Source organism: Triticum urartu, chromosome 7 (genome assembly GCF_003073215.2).
Source record: "Triticum urartu cultivar G1812 chromosome 7, Tu2.1, whole genome shotgun sequence".
Lineage (NCBI taxonomy): Eukaryota > Viridiplantae > Streptophyta > Magnoliopsida > Poales > Poaceae > Triticum > Triticum urartu.
The window spans coordinates 489,286,894-489,309,930 of NC_053028.1; the positions used below are offsets into that span (position 1 = coordinate 489,286,894).

The 23,037-nt window shown below is 43.4% G+C and overlaps 1 protein-coding gene across 1 annotated transcript; it reads right to left on the reverse strand.

Annotated features, from left to right (window-relative positions):
• Positions 1-17,255: 17,255 nt before the first annotated feature.
• On the reverse strand, positions 17,256-22,273 carry LOC125521804 (protein BUNDLE SHEATH DEFECTIVE 2, chloroplastic-like; the record flags this gene model as incomplete). The annotated part of the gene is given in 4 exon segments (XM_048686864.1): positions 17,256-17,484; positions 17,583-17,679; positions 21,689-21,776; positions 22,043-22,273. Coding segments are annotated over 4 exon segments (504 nt in total), but the record flags the coding sequence as incomplete, so codon positions are not given.
• Positions 22,274-23,037: the final 764 nt, after the last annotated feature.

A 23,037-nucleotide genomic window follows, 5' to 3' on the forward strand; every position in this document is an offset into this window, starting at 1 on the left:
TTTACATGAATAAAACCTTCTGTGGTCATACACCCAAGGTGAATGGTTTATTGAATCTCGATCGTAGTGATACACATATTCATAACATTGAAGCCAAAAGATGCAAAGTTAATAATGATAGTGCAACCTATTTGTGGCACTGCCATTTAGATCATATTGGTGTAAAGCGCATAAAGAAACTCCATGCTGATGGACTTTTGGAATCACTTGATTATGAATCACTTGATGCTTGTGAACCATGCCTCATGGGCAAGATGACTAAGACTCCGTTCTTCGGAACAATGGAGCGAGCAACTGACTTATTGGAAATAATACATACTAATGTATGCGATCCGATAAGTGTTGAGGCTCGAGGCGGGTATCGTTATTTTCTGACCTTCACAGATGATTGGAGCAGATATGGGTATATCTACCTAATGAAACATAAGTCTGAAACATTTGAAAAGTTCAAAGAATTTTAGAGTGAAATAGAAAATCATCGTAACAAGAAAATAAAGTTTCTACGATCTGATCGCGGAGGCGAATATTTGAGTTACGAGTTTGGTCTTCATTTGAAACAATGTGGAATAGTTTCGCAACTCACGCCACCTGGAACACCACAGCATAATGGTGTTTCCGAACGTTGTAATCATACTTTATTGGATATGGTGTGATCTATGATGTCTCTTACCGATTTACCACTATCGTTTTGGGGTTATGCATTAGAGACAGCTGCATTCACGTTAAATAGGGCACCATCTAAATCCATTGAGATGACACCGTATGAACTATGGTTTGGCAAGAAACCAAAGCTGTCATTTCTTAAAGTTTGGGGTTGCGATGCTTATGTGAAAAAGTTTCAAACTGATAAGCTCGAACCCAAATCGGAGTAGTGCATCTTCATAGGATACCCAAAAGAAACTGTTGGGTACACCTTCTATCACATATCCGAAGGCAAGATATTTTGTTGCTAAGAATGGATCCTGTCTAGAGAAGGAGTTTCTCTCGAACGAAGTGAGTGGGAGGAAAGTAGAACTTAATTGTACCTTCTCCCGAATTGGAAAGTAGTTCATCACAGAAATCAGTTCTAGTGATTCCTAAACCAATTAGTGAGGAAGCTAATGATGATGATCATGAAACTTCAGATCAAGTTACTACCGAACCTCGTAGGTCAACCAGAGTATGGTCCGCACCAGAGTGGTACGGTAATACTATTCTGGAAGTCATGTTACTAGACCAAGACGAACCTATGAACTATGAGGAAGCGATGATGAGCCTAGATTCCGCAAAATGGCTTGAGTCCATGAAATCTGAGATGGGATCCATGTATGAGAACAAAGTATGGACTTTGATTGACTTGCCCAATCATCAGTGAGTCATTGAGAATAAATGGATCTTCAAGAGGAAGACGGACGATGATAGTAGTGTTACAATCTACAAAGCTCGAATTGTCACAAAACGTTTCCGACAAGATCAAGATGTTGACAACGATGAGATTTTCTCACTCGTATCGATGCTTAAAAGTCTGCCCGAATCATGTTAGCAGTTGCCGCATTTTATGAAATCTGGCGAATGGATGTCAAAACTGCATTCCTTAATGGATTTCTTAAATAAGAGTTGTATATGATGCAACCAGAAGGTTTTGTCAATCCTAAAGGTGCTAACAAAGTGAGCAAGCTCCAGCGATCCAGCTATGGAGTGGTGCAAGCATCTCGGAGTTGGAATATATGCTTTTATACAGACTTGCGGTGAAGCCTATATTTACAAGAAAGTGAGTGGGAGCACTACAGCATTTCTGATAAGTATATGTGAATGACATATTGTTGATCAGAAATAATGTAGAATTTTCTGGAAAGCATAAAGGAGTGTTTGAAAGGAGTTTTCCAAAGAAATACCTCGGTGAAGCTACTTACATATTGAGCATCAAGATCTATAGAGATAGATCAAGACGCTTGATATATTTTCAATGAGTACATACCTTGACAAGATTTTGAAGTAGTTCAAAATAGAACAGTCAAAGAAGGAGTTCCTGCCTGTGTTGCAAGGTGTGAAGTTGAGTAAAGACTCAAAACTCGACCATGATAGAAAATAGAAAGAGAATGAAAAGTCATTCCCTATGCCTCAGTCATAGGTTCTATAAAATATGCTATGCTGTGTACCAGACCTATTGTGTACCTCACCATAAGATTGGCAAGAGGGTACAATAGTGATCCAGGAGTGGATCACTGGACAGCGGTCAAAAATATCCTTAGTGGAATAAGGAAATGTTTCTCGGTTATGGATGTGACAAAGAGTTCGCCGTAAAGAGTTACGTCGATGCAAGCTTTGACACCGATCTGGATGACTCTAAGTCTCGATCTAGATACATATTAAAAGTGGGAGCAACTAGTTAGAGTAGCTCCGTGCAAAGCATTGTAGACATAGAAAATTTGCAAAATACATATGGCTCTGAATGTGGCAGACCAGTTGAGTAAATTTCTCTCACAAGCAAAACATGATCACTCTTTGGGTGTTAATCACATAGCGATGTGAACTAGATTATCGACTCTAGTAAACCCTTTGGGTGTTAGTCACATGGAGATGTGAACTAATCACATAAAGATGTGAACTATTCGTGTTAAATCACATGACGACGTGAACTAGATTATTGACTCTAGTGCAAGTGGGAGACTAAAGGAAATATGCCCTGGAGGCAATAATAAAGTTGTTATTTATATTTTCTTATATCATGATAAATGTTTATTACTCATGCTAGAATTGTATTAACCGGAAACTTAGTACATGTGTGAATACATAAACAAACAGAGTGTCACTAGTATGCCTCTACTTGACTAGCTCGTTAATGAAAGATGGTTAAGTTTCCTAGCCATGGACAAAGAGTTGTCATTTGATAAGCGGGATTACATCATTAGAGAATGATGTGATTGACTTGACCCATCCATTAGCTTATACGATGATCGTCACAGTTTCATTGCTACTACTTTCTTCATGAATTATACATGTTCCTCAGACTATGAGATTATGCAACTCCCGAATACTGGAGGAACACCTTGTGTGCTATCAAACGTCACAATGTAACTAGGTGATTATAAAGATGCTCTACAAGTGTCTCCGATGGTGTTTCTTGAGTTGGCATAGATCAAAATTAGGATTTGTCACTCCGAGTATCGGAGAGGTATCTCTGGGCCCTCTCGGTAATGCACATCACTATAAGCCTTGCATGCAATGTGACTAATGAGTTAGTTACGGGATGATGCATTACGGAACGAGTAAAGAGACTTGTCGGTAACAAGATTGAACTAGGTATTGAGATACCGACGATCGAATCTCGGGCAAGTAACATACTGATGACAAAGGGAACAACGTATATCGTTATGCGCTTTGACCGATAAAGATCTTCGCAGAATATGTAGGAACCAGTATGAGCTTCCAGGTTCCGTTATTGGTTATGGACTGGAGATGAGTCTCGGTCATGTCTACATAGTTCTCCAACCCGTAGGGTCCGCACGCATAACGTCCTATGACGATTTGTATTATGAGTTATGTGATTTGATGACCGAAGTTTGTTCGGAGTCCCGGATGAGATCGGGGACATGACGAGAAGTCTTGGAATGGTCGAGACGTAAAGATCGATATATTGGAAGGCTATATTCGAACATCGGAAAGGTTCCGAGTGATTCGGGTATTTTTCGGAGTACCGAAGAATTACCGAAAATTCGTATTGGGCCTTAATGGGCCATACGGGAAAGGAGATAAAGGCCTCAAGGGTGGCCGCGCACCTTTCCCATGGACTGGTCCGAATTGGACTAGGGAAAGGGGGCGCCCCCTTCCTTCCTTCTCCTTCTCCCTTCCCTTTTTCCTATTCCATGTGGGAGGTGGAATCCTACTAGGACTAGGGAGTCCTAGTAGGACTCCACACTTTGGGCGCGCCCTATGAGGGCCGGCCTCCTCCTCCCTCCATCCTTTATATACGTGGCCAGGGGGCACCCCATAGACACACAAGTTGATCATTGATCCCTTAGCCGTGTGCAGTGCCCACCTCCACCATAATCCACCTTGGTCATATCGTCGTAGTGCTTAGGCGAAGCCCTGCGCCGGTAGCTTCATCATCACCGTCATCACACCGTCGTGCTGACGAAGCTCTCCCTCAACACTCTGCTGGCACTCTGCTGGATCGTGAGTTCATGGGATGTCACCGAGCCGAACGTGTGCAGATCACGGAGGTGCCGTACTTTCGGTACTAGGATCGGTCGGATCGTGAAGACGTACGACTACATCAACCACGTTGTCATAACGCTTCCACTTACGGTCTACGAGGGTACGTGGACACCACTCTTCCCCTCTCGTTGCTATGCATCACCATGATAGATCTTGCGTGTGCGTAGGAATTTTTTTAAATTACTATGTTCCCCAACACATACCTCCAATCGGAGAACCGATGGCCATGGTGGAAGATGATGCACCCCCACATGGTACCATCAAGTTGCAACCTCACCTACAACACATGAGCGACGCTCTAAAGGTAACATAGGTGATGGTACTTCACTTCTCCCACTAGTGGACTATCTTACACATGATTGTTTGCATGATGATGATCACCTTATGGATTCACCACATACTATGTCTTCTACATGCTTAGATATGCCACCCATTTATGATGAATATGATGATGAGCATGTTGATTTTCCTAGTTGTGATGCTATGCTCCATAGGATATCTTGTGAACATTCTATCTGTCACGTCATGTTTGACAATCCTTTGGATTTGTCATATGCTATGAGTGAGATCTCCCATATTGCATCATTTCAATCTCAACATAGCTACTATGCATGCCCTATTAAAATAAATACCATTTGCACTTATGGCGTAGATGACGAGATGATGGTCATAGGCTTTTGTTTTTCAAGCGATGATATTGCCATGCTTCCTTTACATGATTTGCGCAATTCATCTACTATGCCATGCTGATGTATACTACACAACCTTCTTCTTGTAGATGTTGTTGGGCCTCCAAGTGCAGAGGTTTGTAGAACAGTAGCAAATTTCCCTCAAGTGGATGACCTAAGGTTTATCAGTCCGTGGGAGGCGTAGGATGAAGATGGTCTCTCTCAAGCAACCCTGCAACCAAATAACAAAGAGTCTCGTGTGTCCCCAACACACCCAATACAATGGTAAATTGTATAGGTGCACTAGTTCGGCAAAGACATGGTGATACAAGTGCAATATGGATAGTAGATAATGGTTTTTGTAAGCTGAAAATATAAAAACAGCAAGGTCGCAAGTGGTAAAAGTGAGCACAAGCGTTATTGCAATGCTAGGAAACAAGGCCTAGGGTTCATACTTTCACTAGTGCAAGTTCTCTCAACAATAATAACATAATTGGATCATATAACTATCCCTCAACATGCAAAAAAGAGTCACTCCAAAGTCACTAATAGCGGAGAACAAAGGAAGAGATTATTGTAGGGTACGAAACCACCCCAAAGTTATTCTTTCTGATCAATCCGTTGGGCTATTCCTATAAGTGTCACAAACAGCCCTAGAGTTCATAGTAAAATAACACCTTAAGACGCAAATCAACCAAAACCTTAATGTCACCTAGATACTCCAATGCCACCTCAAGTATCCGTGGGTATGATTATACGATATGCATCACACAATCTCAGATTCATCTATTCAACCAACACAAAGAACTTCAAAGAGTGCCCCAAAGTTTCTACCGGAGAGTCAAGACGAAAATGTGTGCCAACCCCTATGCATAAGTTCACGAGGTCACGGAACTCGCAAGTTGATCACCAAAACATACATCAAGTGGATCACGTGATATCCCATTGTCACCACAGATAAGCACATGCAAGACATACATCAAGTGTTCTCAAATCCTTAAAGACTCAATCCGATAAGATAACTTCAAAGGGAAAACTCAATTCATCACAAGAGAGTAGAGGGGGAGAAACATCATAAGATCCAAATATAATAGCAAAGCTCGAGATACATCAAGATCGTGCCGACTCGAGAACACGAGAGAGAGAGAGAGATCAAACACATAGCTACTGGTACATACCCTCAGCCCCGAGGGTGAACTACTCCCTCCTCGTCACGGAGAGTGTCGGGATGATGAAGATGGCCACCAGAGAGGGATTCCCCCCTCCGGCAGGGTGCCGGAACGGGTCTAGATTGGTTTTCGGTGGCTACGGAGGATTTGGCGGCGGAACTCCCGATCTAGGTTATTTTCTGGAGGTCTTTGTATTTATAGGAATTTTTGGCGTAGGTCTCACGTCAAGTAGGTGCACGAGTCGTCCACGAGGCAGGCCCACGAGCCCGGGGGGTGGGCGCGCCCCCCACCCTCGTGGACGGCTCAGGACTCTCGTGGCCCAACTCTTTTACTCCAGGGTCTTCTTTTGGTCCATAAAAAATCGTCAAAAATTGGCATGTCAATTGGACTCCGTTTTGTATTCCTTTTCTGTAGAACTCAATAACAAGGAAAAACATAAATTGGCACTGGGCTCTAGGTTAATAGGTTAGTCCCAAAAATCATATAAAATAGCATATAAATGCATATAAAACATCCTAGATGGATAATATAATAGCATGGAACAATCAAAAATTATAGATACGTTGGAGACGTATCAAGCATCCGCAAGCTTAATTCCTGCTCGTCCTCGAGTAGGTAAATGATAAAACAGAATTTTCGATGTGGTATGCTACCTAACATAATTATCAATGTAATTTTTCTTTATTGTGGCAAGAATATTCAGATCCATAAGATTCAAGATAAAAGTTAAATATTGACATAAAAATAATAATAGTTCAAGCATACTAACAAAGTAATCATGTCTTCTCAACATAACATGGCCAAAGAAAGCTATCCCTAAAAAATCATATAGTCTAGCTATGCTCTATCTTCATCACACAAAATATTTAAATCATGCACAACCCTGATGACAAGCCAAGCAATTGTTTCATACTTTTGATGTTCTCAAACTTTTTCAATCTTCACGCAATACATGAGCATGAACCATGGACATAGCACTATAGGTGGAATAGAATGCTGGTTGTGGAGAAGACAAAAAAGGAGAAGATAGTCTCACATCAACTAGGCGTATCAACGGGCTATGGAGATGCCCATTAATAGATATCAATATGAGTGAGTAGGGATTGCCATGCAACGGATGCACTAGAGCTATAAGTGTATGAAAGCTCAAAAAGAAACTAAGTGGGTGTGCATCCAACTCGCTTGCTCACGAAGACCTAGGGCATTTTGAGGAAGCCCATCATTGCAATATACAAGCCAAGTTCTATAATGAAAAGATTCCCACTAGTATATGAAAGTGACAACATAGGATACTCTCTATCATGAAGATCATGGTGCTACTTTGAAGCACAAGTGTGGTAAAAGGATAGTAGCATTGCCCCTTCTCTATTTTTCTCTATTTTTTTGTTTTTTGTTGGGCCTTCTCTTTTTTTGGCCTCTTTTTTCTGTTTTTTTATTTTTCGTCCGGAGTCTCATCCCGACTTGTGGGGGAATCATAGTCTCCATCATCCTTTCCTCACATGGGACAATGCTCTAATAATAATGATCATCACACTTTTATTTACTTACAACTCAAGAATTACAAGTCGATACTTAGAAAAAAATATGACTCTATGTGAATGCCTCCGGCGGTGTGCCGGGATGTGCAATGACTCATGAGCGACATGTATGAAAGAATTATGAATGGTGGCTTTGCCACAAATATGATGTCAACTACATGATCATGCGAAGCAATATGACAATGATGAAGTATGTCATAATAAATGGAACGGTGGAAAGTTGCATCGCAATATATCTTGGAATGGCTATGGAAATGCCATAATAGGTAGGTATGGTGGCTGTTTTGAGGAAGGTAAATGGTGGGTTTATGGTACCGGCGAAAGTTGCGCGCTACTAGAGAGGCTAGCAAAGGTGGAAGGGTGAGAGTGCGTATAATCCATGGACTCAACATTAGTCATAAAGAACTCACATACTTATTGCAAAAATCTATTAGTTAGTACTACGCGCATGCTCCTAGGGGGATAGATTGGTAGGAAAAGACCATTGCTCGTCCCCGACCGCCACTCATAAGGAAGACAATCAATAAATAAATCATGCTCCGACTTCATCACATAACGGTTCACCATACGAGCATGCTACGGGAATCACAAACTTCAACACAAGTATCTCTGAAATCCACAACTACTCAACTAGCATGACTCTAATATCACCATCTTCATATCTCAAAACAATCATCAAGTATCAAACTTCTCATAATATTCAATGCACTCTATATGAAAGTTTTTATTATACCCATCTTGGATGCCCATCATATTAGGACTAGTTTCATAACCAAAGAAAATTACCATCATGCTTAGGACTCTCAAAATAATATAAGTGAAGCATGAGAGTTCATCTATTTCTTCAAAATAAAACCACCGCCGTGCTCTAAAAAGATATAAGTGAAGCACTAGAGCAAATGACAAACTACTCCGAAAGATATAAGTGAAGATCAATAAGTAGTCGAATAATTATGCAACTATGTGAAGACTCACTAACATTTAATAATTTAAGATCTTGGTATTTTATTCAAACAGCAAGCAAAACAAAATAAAATAAAATTACGCTCCAAGCAAAACACATATCATGTGGTGAATAAAAATATAGCTCCAAGTAAAGTTACCGATGAACGAAGACGAAAGAGGGGATGCCTTCCGGGGCATCCACAAGCTTAGGCTATTGGTTGTCCTTGAATATTACCTTGGGGTGCCTTGGGAATCCCCAAGCTTAGGCTCTTGCCACTCCTTATTCCGTAGTCCATCGAATCTTTACCCAAAACTTGAAAACTTCACAACACAAAACTTAACAGAAAACTCGTAAGCTCCGTTAGTATAAGAAAATAAATCACCACTTAGGTACTGTTGTGAACTCATTCTAAATTCATATTGGTGTAATATCTACTGTATTCCAACTCATCTATGGTTCATACCCTCTTATACTACTCATAGATTCATCAAAATAAGCAAACAACACATAGAAAACAGAATCTGTCAAAAACAGAACAGTCTGTAGTAATCTGGATCAAACGTATACTTCTGGAATCCCAAAAATTCTAAAATAACTTTCTGGACGTGAGGAATTTATCTATTAATCATCTTCAGAAAGAATCAACCTAATCGCACTCTCCAGTAAAAAAATGGCAGCAAAACTCGTGAGCACTAAAGTTTCTGTTTTTTACAAGAAGATCGCAAAGACTTTTCCCAAGTCTTCCCAAAGGTTCTACTTGTCACAAACACTAATTAAAGCATAAAACTACATATAAACAGAGGATAGATGAATTATTTATTACTAAACAGGAGCAAAAAGCAACGAACAAAAATAAAATTGGGTTGCCTCCAAACAAGCGTTATCGTTTAACGCCCCTAGGTAGGCATGATGATTTCAATGATGCTCACATAAAAGATAAGAATTGAAACATAAAGAGAGCATCATGAAGAATATGACTAGCACATTTAAGTCTAACCCACTTCCTCTGCATAGGGATTTTGTGATCAAACAACTTGTGGGAACAAGAATCAACTTGCATAGGAAGGTAAAACAAGCAAAACTTCAAAACTTTAAGCACATAGTGAGGAAACTTGATATCATTGCAATTCATACAAGCATATATTCCTCCCTCATAATAATATTCAGTAGCATCATTAATGAATTCAACAATATTTCTATCACATAAAGCATTATTTTCATGATGCATAAGCATAGAAATTTTATTACTCTCCACATAAGCAAATTTATTGTCATGGATAATAGTGGGAGCAAACTCAACAGAATAGCTATCATGTGAGGCATAATCCAACTAAAAATTAAAATCAAGATGATAAGTTTCATGGTTATCGTTATTCTTCATAGCATACATGTCATCACAATAATCATCATAGATAGCAACTTTGTTCACATAATCAATTGGAACCTCTTCCGGAATAGTGGATTCATCACTAAATAAAGTCATGACCTCTCCAAATCCACTTTCATAATTACCATAATAAGATTCAACACCCTCCAAAATAGTGGTATCATTACTTCCTAAAGTTGACACTCTCCAAACCCACTTTCATCAATATAATCATCATAAATAGGAGGCATGCTATCATGATAATAAATTTGCTCATCAAAACTTGGGGGACAAAAAATATCATCTTCGTCAAACATAGCATCCCCAAGCTTGTGGCTTTGCATATCATTAGCATCATAGATATCCAAGGAATTCATACTAACAACATTGCAATCATGCTCACCATCCAAAGATTTAGTGCCAAACATTTTAATACATTCTTCTTCTAACACTTTGACACAATTATCAGAATCCTTATTCTCACGAAAGACATTAAAAAGATGAAGCATATGAGGCATCCTTAATTCCATTTTTTGTAGTTTTATTTTATAGACTAAACTAGTGATAAAACAAGAAACTAAAAGATTCGATTGCAAGATCTAAAGGTATACCTTCAAGCGCTAACCTCCCCGGCAACGGCGCCAGAAAAGAGCTTGATGTCTACTACACAACCTTCTTCTTGTAGACATTGTTGGGCCTCCAAGTGCAGAGGTTTTAGGACAGTAGCAAATTTCCCTCAAGTGGATGACCTAAGGTTTATCAATCCGTGGGAGGCGTAGGATGAAGATGGTCTCTCTCAAGCAACCCTGCAACCAAATAACAAAGAGTCTCGTGTGTCCCCAACACACCCAATACAATGGTAAATTGTATAGGTGCACTAGTTCGGCAAAGACATGGTGATACAAGTGCAATATGGATAGTAGATAATGGTTTTTGTAAGCTGAAAATATAAAAACAGCAAGGTCGCAAGTGGTAAAAGTGAGCACAAGCGTTATTGCAATGCTAGGAAACAAGGCCTAGGGTTCATACTTTCACTAGTGCAAGTTCTCTCAACAATAATAACATAATTGGATCATATAACTATCCCTCAACATGCAAAAAAGAGTCACTCCAAAGTCACTAATAGCGGAGAACAAAGGAAGAGATTATTGTAGGGTATGAAACCACCTCAAAGTTATTCTTTTCGATCAATCCATTGGGCTATTCCTATAAGTGTCACAAACAGCCCTAGAGTTCATAGTAAAATAACACCTTAAGACGCAAATCAACCAAAACCCTAATGTCACCTAGATACTCCAATGTCACCTCAAGTATCCATGGGTATGATTATATGATATGCATCACACAATCTCAGATTCATCTATTCAACCAACACAAAGAACTTCAAAGAGTGCCCCAAAGTTTCTATCGGAGAGTCAAGACGAAAATGTGTGCCAACCCCTATGCATAAGTTCACGAGGTCACGGAACTCGCAAGTTGATCACCAAAACATACATCAAGTGGATCACGTGATATCCCATTGTCACCACAGATAAGCACATGCAAGACATACATCAAGTGTTCTCAAATCCTTAAAGACTCAATCCAATAAGATAACTTCAAAGGGAAAACTCAATTCATCACAAGAGAGTAGAGGGGGAGAAACATCATAATATCCAAATATAATAGCAAAGCTCGAGATACATCAAGATCGTGCCGACTCAAGAACACGAGAGAGAGAGAGAGAGAGAGAGATCAAACACATAGCTACTGGTACATACCCTCAGCCCCGAGGATGAACTACTCCCTCCTCGTCATGGAGAGTGTCAGGATGATGAAGATGGCCACCAGAGAGGGATTCCCCCTTCGGCAGGGTGCCGGAACGGGTTTAGATTGGTTTTCGGTGGCTACGGAGGATTTGGCGACGGAACTCCTGATCTAGGTTATTTTCTGGAGGTTTATGTATTTATAGGAATTTTTGGTGTAGGTCTCACGTCAAGAAGGTGCCCGAGTCATCCACGAGGCAGGCCCACGCGCCCGGGGGGGTGGGCGCGCCCCCACCCTCATGGACGGCCCGAGACTCCCCTGGCCCAACTCTTTTACTCCGGGGTCTTCTTTTGTTCCATAAAAAATCGTCAAAAATTGGCACGTCAATTGGACTCCGTTTGGTATTCCTTTTCTGTAAAACTCAAAAACAAGGAAAAACAGAAACTGGCACTGGGCTCTAGGTTAATAGGTTAGTCCCAAAAATCATATAAAATAGCATATAAATGCATATAAAACATCCTAGATGGATAATATAATAGCATGGAACAATTAAAAATTATAGATACGTTGGAGATGTATAACATGCTATGAACACATTGCTTCGGATATGCATTGTTTTGGATGTTGTCAATATTCTCCATGTGATGTTTCCACTAATGATCATGAGGAGACCCCCATAGTTTCCTCATGCATATTAGGAGATTTTGATACATCCTATCCTTTGCATGCTTCCAATAATTGCTTGCACCATGCGCATTCCATGAATAACAATGCTCTACATATCTCTCATGATGCATTACATAATTTGAGTCTCCATTATGCTATACATAATAACAAACCTCTCTTGATGAATGACATGTTTCTATATCATGCATCTCATTTATTTGAGCATTGGCTATTTTGTGCTAACCAACACATGCACGTGCGCATTATAATGGATGATGTGTACATATACCACACACACACAATTTTCCCTTTGCCTTTGTTTTGTGTAGGTGCTCATGAACAATCATCAACCTCACAATCCCATGAGTTGATGAAACGAGCTCTTAATAGCAATGATGCCTCGGGATCCCATGGACTACCCTTACCACCATTCCCTTCGCACGAGGACTACACGCATCTCTTCTACCTGGCTCTCACACGGCTATGGGCTATATACCACTTGTTCATTTATGCCCATCGTACCATGTTCACTTTCCATGGTATGCCTCTTTACATGATTTTGCCATGCAACTGTGACCCTTGCTTGCATCTACCCATAATTCACAATTATGATACTCCTATGTGTATTTGCATGCTTGGTGGAGATCCTTGTAGCTCTTGCCATGATTTCTTTGTGTCTCATGCTATTGATGCTTCATGTGTTGGAAGAGTCATGATGTCCCATTGATATTTACATATGGCCTCTCACCAATACATTGATGATATTTTGCTCATATCTTGCTTTCATGCTTGTGATATGTCATGTGCATTATTCATGCTCACTATTTGCACACATGACATGATTGCCATGATTCCTCCTAGTACGTTGCATCTTCGCACTACTAGCTTGCTTTACTTGATCACTATGATTGATTGGTTTGTCGCATCACCCATGTTCCATTCTTACTCGCTTTCTTGGGTTGATGACATATATGTTCATGCCTCTCACTTGATTTGTCTTGATCATTGTCTCTTGTCTCTGTTAGTTGCAACTCCCATATCCCCTTGTATTGAGTGCCGACTTGCTATGCTTATTGATCGTGGAGACTTGGACATATTACTTGTGATGCATGCTTGTTTGATTGAGCCTATTGTATTTGGTTGTTCTTGCATCATATGCCTCCATACTATGAAATGCTCCATTGTCCTTTCTTATGATGAGCATGATGCATACACTTATTGGGTATTTCACCACATGAATGTTTGGTTTTGCATTTTCGCTAACCTCATTTGTTTTTCCGAGTGTTTGTCATGTTCTTTCATTTATGTGAAGGCGTACATGATGTGCGACACCAACATTTTCGAGAAACTACTAAAGGTGAACTCCTTCCCTTTGAGCCATCTTCACATATGCATATCGGATGGGCCATACTTTCATTGTTGTTTCCTTCTTCTTGTCTACATGATACATACATTGGATGGAGGACCGACATTGGAGATGGACCCTATGGACCTTCAAGTTGAGGAGTGCCTGGACTTAGTGGATGCACCATCGGACCTACACTTCTACCACGACATCGAGCTATGGTACAACACCACCCATAACAAATTTGCATCTTATGCATGGATTGACTCACATTATGATTGCCTTGTTGCATCTTGTATTCCCATGTCATCCATGATATATGATCTTGTACACTTTCTTAGCAAATTTGTTGTGATCTTTCTTGATGGCATATTCATACATCATGATCATATTGCCTACCATAAATTGCATGATAACTTATTCATATTGAGCATCCATTACCATATTCATGCTATTGATAAACCGTCTCACTATAACATCATTTAGCACCGTCGTTGCATTGATCATATTCACACCACATTTGTGTGCACAATGAATGCTTTTGCTCCCATGAATGCTTTGCATATCATTATATATCATCTTACTAAGCTTCATGTGCTTTGTCACAAACAATCTTGTCGAACGGACTCATGTTTGCTTGATGGACACCTTGTGTGCGCTAACCATTGTATTTCCAAGTGTCGTTTGTGTTTGCTCTTTTTGCATGTGTACCACTCTGGCGACACCTTGGAGTACTTGGATTGCGCCATGTCTTCCACTTTGTCCAACTACAAGTCCGTCCACGACAACCGTTTCCATGATGATGAGGTTTTCGATCCGAGGTCGGATATTTCCCAAGGGAGCGGAGATGATGCGAAGCATCCTACGATCATCCCCATGTACACTATGACTACTCCCCAAGCCCCAAGTGCCCACATGTTGAGACCTCGAGCATGCGCCATTGGACCTAAGGTGAACTCCCTCCTTTCTGAATCTTCCCTTTCCGCAAGTAAGACATGGATGCTACTTCAAGCGCGTACCTTCTTGTGCATACTCAGGTACACCCGAGGAGACCATGGAGAGCCCAAGGACCAAGGCCAAGTGCGTGCGGAAGTGAAGGAAGAAGAGCCAGCTGCTACAGTGGCCGGACATCCGGCCCATGTCCCCGGAAATCCGGCCCTCCATCACTGAATGCATTTGGAAGCGACCCAGGCCAGCCCGAACATCCGGCCTCCCTGCCCGGACATCCGACCCGACTCCTGGACATCTGGCCAACCCTGCGCGCAGTGTAATGGGCCACTGGCCCATGTACCCCTTCACTTTGTCCCCAACTTGTTCTACGACTATAAATAGACCTCTCCCACCTCCTAGTTAGGGTTAGCAATGTGATAGCTCATATTAGAGATAGAGCTTTGCTCATCCACTTGGCTACTTCTCCTTTGGAGTCCACGATCTCTTCGGAGAAGATCCCCCAAGCGGATTCAAGACCCTTTTACGAGAAGAACCCCCTCAAGACCTCCTCACAGAGAAGAACCGGTTACCTTTGTATCATCCCTTGTTGATCGTGGATCTTGTATCTCCTTTTGTGTTTCGAGGATCTAGCATATGTGTGACCTAATCTTGTTAGTTTGAGTGATTCTCTCGTGTCCCCCATCGTGATTTCTCCTCGTGTTCTTCGTGTTATTCGCAGGATCCACTCCTTTCGTGAAAGATCAGCCATCTAGGGTTCCACCCTACATCATATTTCCTACCTGGAGCCACCGAGTTCATGTTGACATAGCCACTGCCAAAACCCTAACAGTTCGGTCACAACGATATGGATCTCGGTCTCGCCGAGATGACCTTGCCAGTGCTCTGTGACTTGTAGCATTCACTTTGGTCCCACCAAGATGTTGCAATCGGTCCCACCTAGTTGGCTTGACTGATTCTCTGTTGCTCATTGCACTCACTTCGGTCTCACCGAGTTGATGCAATCGGTGCCACTGAGATGAAGTTTTCCCTAAGCCCTAGCACATCGGTCCCACCGAGATTCCTAATGGTCATATTTTTGTACAGATTCGGTGCCACCAAGTTTTCTGATCGGTGCCACCGAGTTTTCTGATCGGTGCCACCGAGATGGATCAAAAGTGTGTAACGGTTAGATTTTATGTGGAGGCTATATATACCCCTCCACCCCCTTCTTCTTATTAAGGAGAGCCATCAGAACATGCCTATACTTCCACCATTCATTTCCTGAGAGAGAACCACCTACTCATGTGTTGAGATCTAGAGATTTCATTCCTACCACTTGAACCTTGATTTCTAGCCTTCCCCAAGTTGCTTTCCACTCAAATTCTTCTTTCAGCATAGCCAAATCTGTGGGAGAGAGTTGAGTGTTGGGGAAACTCTCATTTGAAGCACAAGACCAATGAGTTCATCATCAACACTTCGTCTATTACCTTTTGGAGAGTGATGTCTCCTAGATTTGTTAGGTGTCGCTTGGGAGCCTCCGTCATGATGAGTCGAACCAAGAAGTTTGTAAGGGCAAGGAGATCGTCTACTTCGTGAAGATCTACCCAAATGAGGCAAGTTGCTTCTTTGTGGACCCTTCGTGGGTGGAGCCCTCCGTGGACTCGTGCAGCCGTTACCCTTCGTGGGTTGAAGTCCCCATCAACATGGACGTACGATAGCACCACCTATCTGAACCACGCCAAAAATCTCCGTGTCTCCATTGTGTTTGCCTTCTCCAAACCCTTCCCTTTACCTTCCTATGCAATCTTTTACTTTCCGCTGGTATACTCTTAGAATTTCATGTGTAGGTTGATTGTTGACTTGTCATAATTGCTAGAATCTGCCCACAACTAAAATTGGGAAAATGATATATTTTTATTTGGTCAAGTAGTCTAAACCCCCCTCCCCCCCCCCTCCTCAACATACTTTCGATCCTACACCCACACTACTACATTTTCAAAATAGCAATGGCGGGTTTCTGCCGACGACCGCCACCAATTTGAGCCCAACTATAAGCCTTTTCTAAGTAGTGGGTGTGGCCATACGAGCCGCGCTCGAGCGAGATAGAATTAACAACAAAATTGTCTAAAAACAATTAACAGCAAAAGGAAGGGGGAAACATCAAATGTTGTACGATCATCAAGTTTCAATTTAAAGATCAACAACTGAAAATCAACTTTCGACATCTGGCCACGTAAGCAGAAGTGGAGCTAGCTCATTATGCTGGGGTGGGCCAACAGTGGGAACTATTCATATAATTATTATTTATTCAATTTTCAATTCAGGCTGGGTCAGGGCCACCCGGCCACTGCACGTAAGCATCTGAAGACCAAGTTTAATGCCATTAAATTTCGTTTCCACAATACAAATCGTGGGTTTCCAAGGTGGGTTTGAGGCCATATATGAATATTTTGTGGAGCGATGTTGCACTTATGGAAATTTTCTACGTAAAGTTCTTACGGGTCTGAGGTGGAGACGTCGGGATTAATCATGGGCTGGGCCACACGGTTAAATTAGAAGGGTCAATTGATTGTATTGGGAGTTTGGGACACGTCCTCCCGTAAGTCCCTTCCGTAACCCAGCCCCGTAAGTGTAGCATTTTTGTATTTTGTGCGAGGAGCCTTAGTGACATACTTTGTCACAAATAAAAAATTATGCAATTATTAAATGCCATAAATGTCCACTTCTAAGGGACAAATTCCTTGGAGGGGATACAAGTAAAAATGTTACAGATCTCCCAAAAATTGTCAAATACAAAATAAGCAAAAAATAACAACATAAGCATTTCATTCCGAAGTGTCATCGGCAGTGCTCATAAATCCACCCAAGAAGCCAGCGCCATTGCAGCTCCCACATAGAATTTCACGCTTTCCTCTGCCATGTTTTAAATGAACCGACAGAAAACATTGGAAAGTTAGATAATTTATTTAATCCTAATAGAGTATTGTCGGTTAGAGCAAGAATTATTTTACCTGCAAAGCCAGCATAATCCTCCAGCTTTGAATCGACCACCGAAATGGTCTTCCAAATTCTCCCCACCTCCCTTGCATTGGGTGCATGCGATTGCGCCTGCCATTTGCCATAAGATTGTTACAACCGATTGGAATGAGCTCCCGTGGCATCGATGCACAGAAAACGTATCACGAGTAGAACTCCACCAAAATGCAACGAAGACTCTCAGATCCATTTGAAACATTGTTACACACTGATCAATACGGCATTCAATTTGCACCAAGACCGAATTAATCTTACTATAGCTGAGCTTTTAACATGCTAAAAAGTGCAGGGAGACATAAATTGCTTCAAAATAGATACATTTTTTCCAAGAAGTGGTGTACTAAAGTACTACTAGTAAAATCCACATTATTGCACTTCCAAGGTTTAACAAGTCGGTTCAGAGAATGATCAAATCATCAAACAACTCACACGTATACTGTATGCATTTGTTGGTAAAATATACTCCCTCTGTAAAGAATTAAGCCATGGTAGTACATAACTATAATAAAAATTGCTCAGGGAAAATATGATACTACAAAATTCTCGCTCCAGAAGCATGGAACTGGGTCACAGAACACAAAGATTGCTAATGCTAGCCACAGTTCACATATCCATGTGTAGAAGAGTTTAATTTTGTTATGAAAACAGATTAAAGAGTGATAATAAAAGATTTCCCAAGTGTCGTGCGAACACCGTATATCAAATACATGATCACCCTTTATATAACAACGGAGGAAAACCCAACAGTGAAATGGTCCAAACCCAATCAATTCGGTTTCATCACTCACTTGTGGAGGCGGGAGCTACATGGAGCTCTTTCCTTCTTTTTTCTTGAGCCGAACCTGTGAGAATTTCTTCTCACAGCATATTCTTATAGATTTTGTGGTTTATGCAAACAGTACAACAAAACGAAACAGAAGAAAGCAAAGAAAAGACAGCAGTGTGAAGAGACACAAGGAGTGCCGATTGCTGTCTAGTGTCTATACTACTATCTAAAGGCTTGAACCGAGTCACTGAACTGGATATATTTTTTCTTCTTTACTCTCTGATCCATCCAATTCAGTTCCTCTTTGAATTTCTTCCGGCAAAAATACTGTTATGGCGCTGCTAGAAGGAGGGCGCGAGAGGGCCTGCCGAGGGCCTTTTGCCCACGGCCGGGCAAGATGGAAGAGATTTCCTTCTTAATTCTTGCTTGATTAGATTGATACATCTCCTCTTTTTATACAGAGAAATTTACTTGACTCCCAAGCAAGGCTTAATTGACCCCTAAGCAAGCGACCCTTATCTCTAATTAACTCTAAGACTAACGGGCTATACCGCCAGCCTAGGCCATTAGGCCCATTACGTACTCTAACACTACACCCCACCTGGACATGCAGCTTGTCCTCGAGCTGCAGCCTAACCAACTTATAACCATGACTCGATGCAACACAGACCTAACTCTTAAAAACAAGTCTTTTACATCTCGGCTTGTTTTATTACTCTCAACCTGAAATGGACTGAGATGATTTATTTTGGACCTCTTAACAAAAAGTGGATACCATCCGCACGTCGGACGTGCATGTGTACAGCCACCTGGATCCCATCGACACCATCTGGACAAAAGGAGTGCATGTGTATGGCCACCTGGAAGTGGTCGCAAGAGCGACCAGCAGAGGCGCCCTCGCGGCGGCCGGCGGCAAAATGCAGTGGTGCTACGCGGTGCGCTCTTGTCGGTGACACCATGCCTTCTCCCCGCCGGACGGCTGTTGGTCGGCACCGCACATAGAAGAGTGGAGGATTGTCGATGGAGAATGGCGAGGAGGGGTGCGCCTCCCCAACCGTCGATGTCGCAGACTTTGAGGGCGCTGTCCGTGGGGAAAACAGCATGCCCAAGATCCCCGACGCAGGGACGAGATCGAGGTCCTTTGCGCAGCGAAGCGCAACTGGGAGGAGCGGCAGCTGCAGACCACGCAACTCCCGCACACGCCGACGCGCTAGGAGGCCGCGTGCAGCAGCCTGCAGCCTCACCGTCGCCGACACGTGGCGGGTAGTGATCCAAGCTGGAAGCGGTGACGGCGACGGCGGGAACTTGATCTGCTGGATGGGGACACCCTGGGGAAGCGGTGATGGCGACGGCGGGAACTTGATCTGGTGGATCGGGACTCCCGTCGGCGCGGTCGATGCGGGGCCGAAGCTCACCGGCAATGACTGCTGCAGTTGCAGCAGCTGCTGCGGTGGAGCGCCGGGCACGGCGAAGGTCGCCAGGAGCGGTGGATGCCACTGCAGCTAGGGCGGGGCGGTGGTGGCGGTGGATGGCAGCTGATGCAGCGGCCCGGTGAGCGCGACGGAGGCCACCTGGTGCGGCGGCTGCCACGGCAGCCGAGACGGGGTGGTGGTGGCAGTGGATGGCAGCTGCAGCGGCTGCTGCAGCCGCCCGGCGAGCGCGGCGGAGGCCTCCTGGTGCGGCGGCTGCCACGGCAGCCAGGACGGGGCGGTGGATGGCAGCTGCAGCAGCCCGGCGAGCGCGGCGAGGGCCACCTGGTGCGGCGACTGCCACGGCAGCCACGTCGGCGCGGTGGCGGTGATGGGCGGCGCAGCCGGGTGCAGCTCGTAGGACCCGGCCAAGAACAGGCGGATCTCATGGACCGCCTGTGTTAGGTCCCGCAGCGCCCCGGACACCTCCTCAGGGGTGAGGACGACGGGGGCGGGCGCGACGGAGGATCCCGGCGCGGCAGGAGCGGGGCGACGGTCGTGGTGGTCGCCGGAGGCGATGAGGTGACCGGCAGCGGAAGAGACGGGTTGGGCGGCGGTGAAGACATGATCGAACCGAAGCTAGCTGATACCAAATTGTTATGGCGCTGCTAGAAGGAGGGCGCGAGAGGGCCGGCCGGGGGCCTTTTGCCCACGGCCGGGCAAGATGGAAGGGATTTCCTTCTTAATTCTTGCTTGATTAGATTGATACATCTCCTCTCTTTATATAGAGAGGTTTACTTGACTCCCAAGTAAGACTTACTTGACCCCTAAGCAAGCGACCCTTATCACTAATTAACCTTAAGACTAACGGGCTATATCGCCAGCCCAGGCCATTAGGCCCATTACGTCCAAACCCAATCAATTCGGTTTCATCACTCACTTGTGGAGACGGGAGCTACATGGAGCTCTTTCCTTCTTTTTTCTTGAGCCGAACCTGTGAGAATTTCTTCTCACAGCATATTCTTATAGATTTTGTGGTTTATGCAAACAGTACAACAAAACGAAACAGAAGAAAGCAAAGAAAAGACAGCAGTGTGAAGAGACACAAGGAGTGCCGATTGCTGTCTAGTGTCTATACTACTATCTAAAGGCTTGAACCGAGTCACTGAACTGGATATATTTTTTCTTCTTTACTCTCTGATCCACCCAATTCAGCAAGAATACAGGATTGGCTCAAGCCCTGTGAAGATGAAGTGATTCCTGGTGTTCCAAATGGCCCAGGAGATCAGAATAACAATCTCTAAGAAAAAAAGGCACCTGAAGATTTTTAAGCTGATTGAGCTGCTCTTGGATAAACTTGAGCAAAATGGAAGTGCAAGAACAGGTGATCTCTAGTTTCATGCACCCTTGTACTGGACATGACACGAGTGTAATTAGGGATGAAGAAATGTTTTTCTCTGAAGTAAGTAACTCTTTGGTGTTCAACCTATCGTGTATGAGAAGCCAGTAAAAGATTTTGGGTCTGAGTAGGCAACAAGTACTCCAAAGCCACTTACTTAATAGCAGGAATAACCTGCACATCTCCCAAAATGAATTGGCATGCCTTAGAGACCTTGTATGACAGAGCACCAGGTGGAAACTGGCACACATCCTATGCATTGAGCTATTTGGATGAGTATTCAACACTAGAGATCATGTACCCTATGCATCCACATTTCGCCATAAGCTATCCCACCTAATCTGAATTAGTAGTTTAGTGCTACTAATCTTATCACCATCTCAAATACTTCTTACCATACACATTGTTATTGTTGTTGTTTTTTTGTTTTTTCTGTTTTTTTTTTGTTTTTTTTTGCGAATGGTTGTTCCTTGTAGTTTAAACAGCAGAAGAAGAAGGCTGGCTTACCATTCCCTTCACAGGCAGTGCAAACAAGACTGTATGCCTTCTTTTTAGTAGCTTCGGGCTTCTTTTCGTCCTGGTCCTTTGCTGCTGCCTGTGTGGATGAAAAGATTTCAGAATTGAGTTACAATGTTACCATGGAGTAAATTACTGATTCTTTGCATGGTATATAGCTCTACAGACTATGCATGTTAATCATGGAGTAAACTACAACGTAGCTGCAAGAAACAACAGAGACACCGCACCACAACTCTAGTTGGAACTCATGGCTATGCACCCCCAGCTCAACGGACAGAAAAGTAATTCAAGAATACTGGTAGCAGCAGAGGGAGGAGGGACAGGATAGGCAGTGCTGCAGACCTTGGCCTTCAGGGAATGGGGTCTGGAGCAGCGAGAGATGGGGCGGAGGAAGAGACCGGGAGGAGCCAAGGTTCTAAGGGCGGCCGGAGGGGAGGTGACGGTGGCCGTGAGGCCGGAGGTGGCCGCCATTCGAGAACAGCGGGAGGGAGGGAGCTGAGAGTTTGGAGAGTAGAGATGGGCGGCCAACAAGATAGAGGAGAGGAGGCCAATCCACCGCGATAAGGGAGGTGCAAGAGCGAACGGATGGTTGCTGATGGGCACTTTTAAGGCCCTATTTGGTTCGGCCGTGAATTTCTAAAAGTAGCTGTGAAAAATCTGTTGTGGAAAAACAGCTGTGAAAAATCGGATGTGAAAAAGATGTAGGTCATTTGACAAACTAGCTGATATAGCATTTTCAGATTTTGGCCTGCAACGGAATCAGATTTTGGAAAGCACGTCCTAGACTGCTTCCGCTTTTGGTTCAGATTTTGACAGCGGATTTCTGGAATCGGATTTTGCTGGGTTCGTCTTTTGGTTCAGATTCTGCTACGCGCCAACGGAATCTGTCGATAAAAGCTGAACCAAACAGGGCCTTAGAGTGAAGCTTTGCAGGACAGGAGCAACCCCAAGGCCCAAGGGAAGGGATTGGCGAGAGATATTTGGGGCGTGTTTGGCAGGGTGTATAAGGGCATCTCCAGCCGTAGGGCGTCGAAAAAGAGCGGCTGGGGGCGAACCAGCGATAGATTGGCCCCTGGGGCGACTTTGTTCCTAGTCGTCGGCTCACAGGCGGGTTCGGCGATATTCCGTTCAAGTTTTCGCAAACTTGACGATTTTTGCACGAACTCGGCGATACTTCATTGAAATTTGTATAAAAACTTAAAAAACATGCAAACCACGCCTAACTACGCCAAACTAAAAGCCTAGCCGCCGTCGTCGCCGTCGTCTACATGCCGAGAAGTCTGTAGAAGCGGGTGTAGTCGCCATCGTCGTCGTCGCGCGCCTCGCCCGTGCTGCCG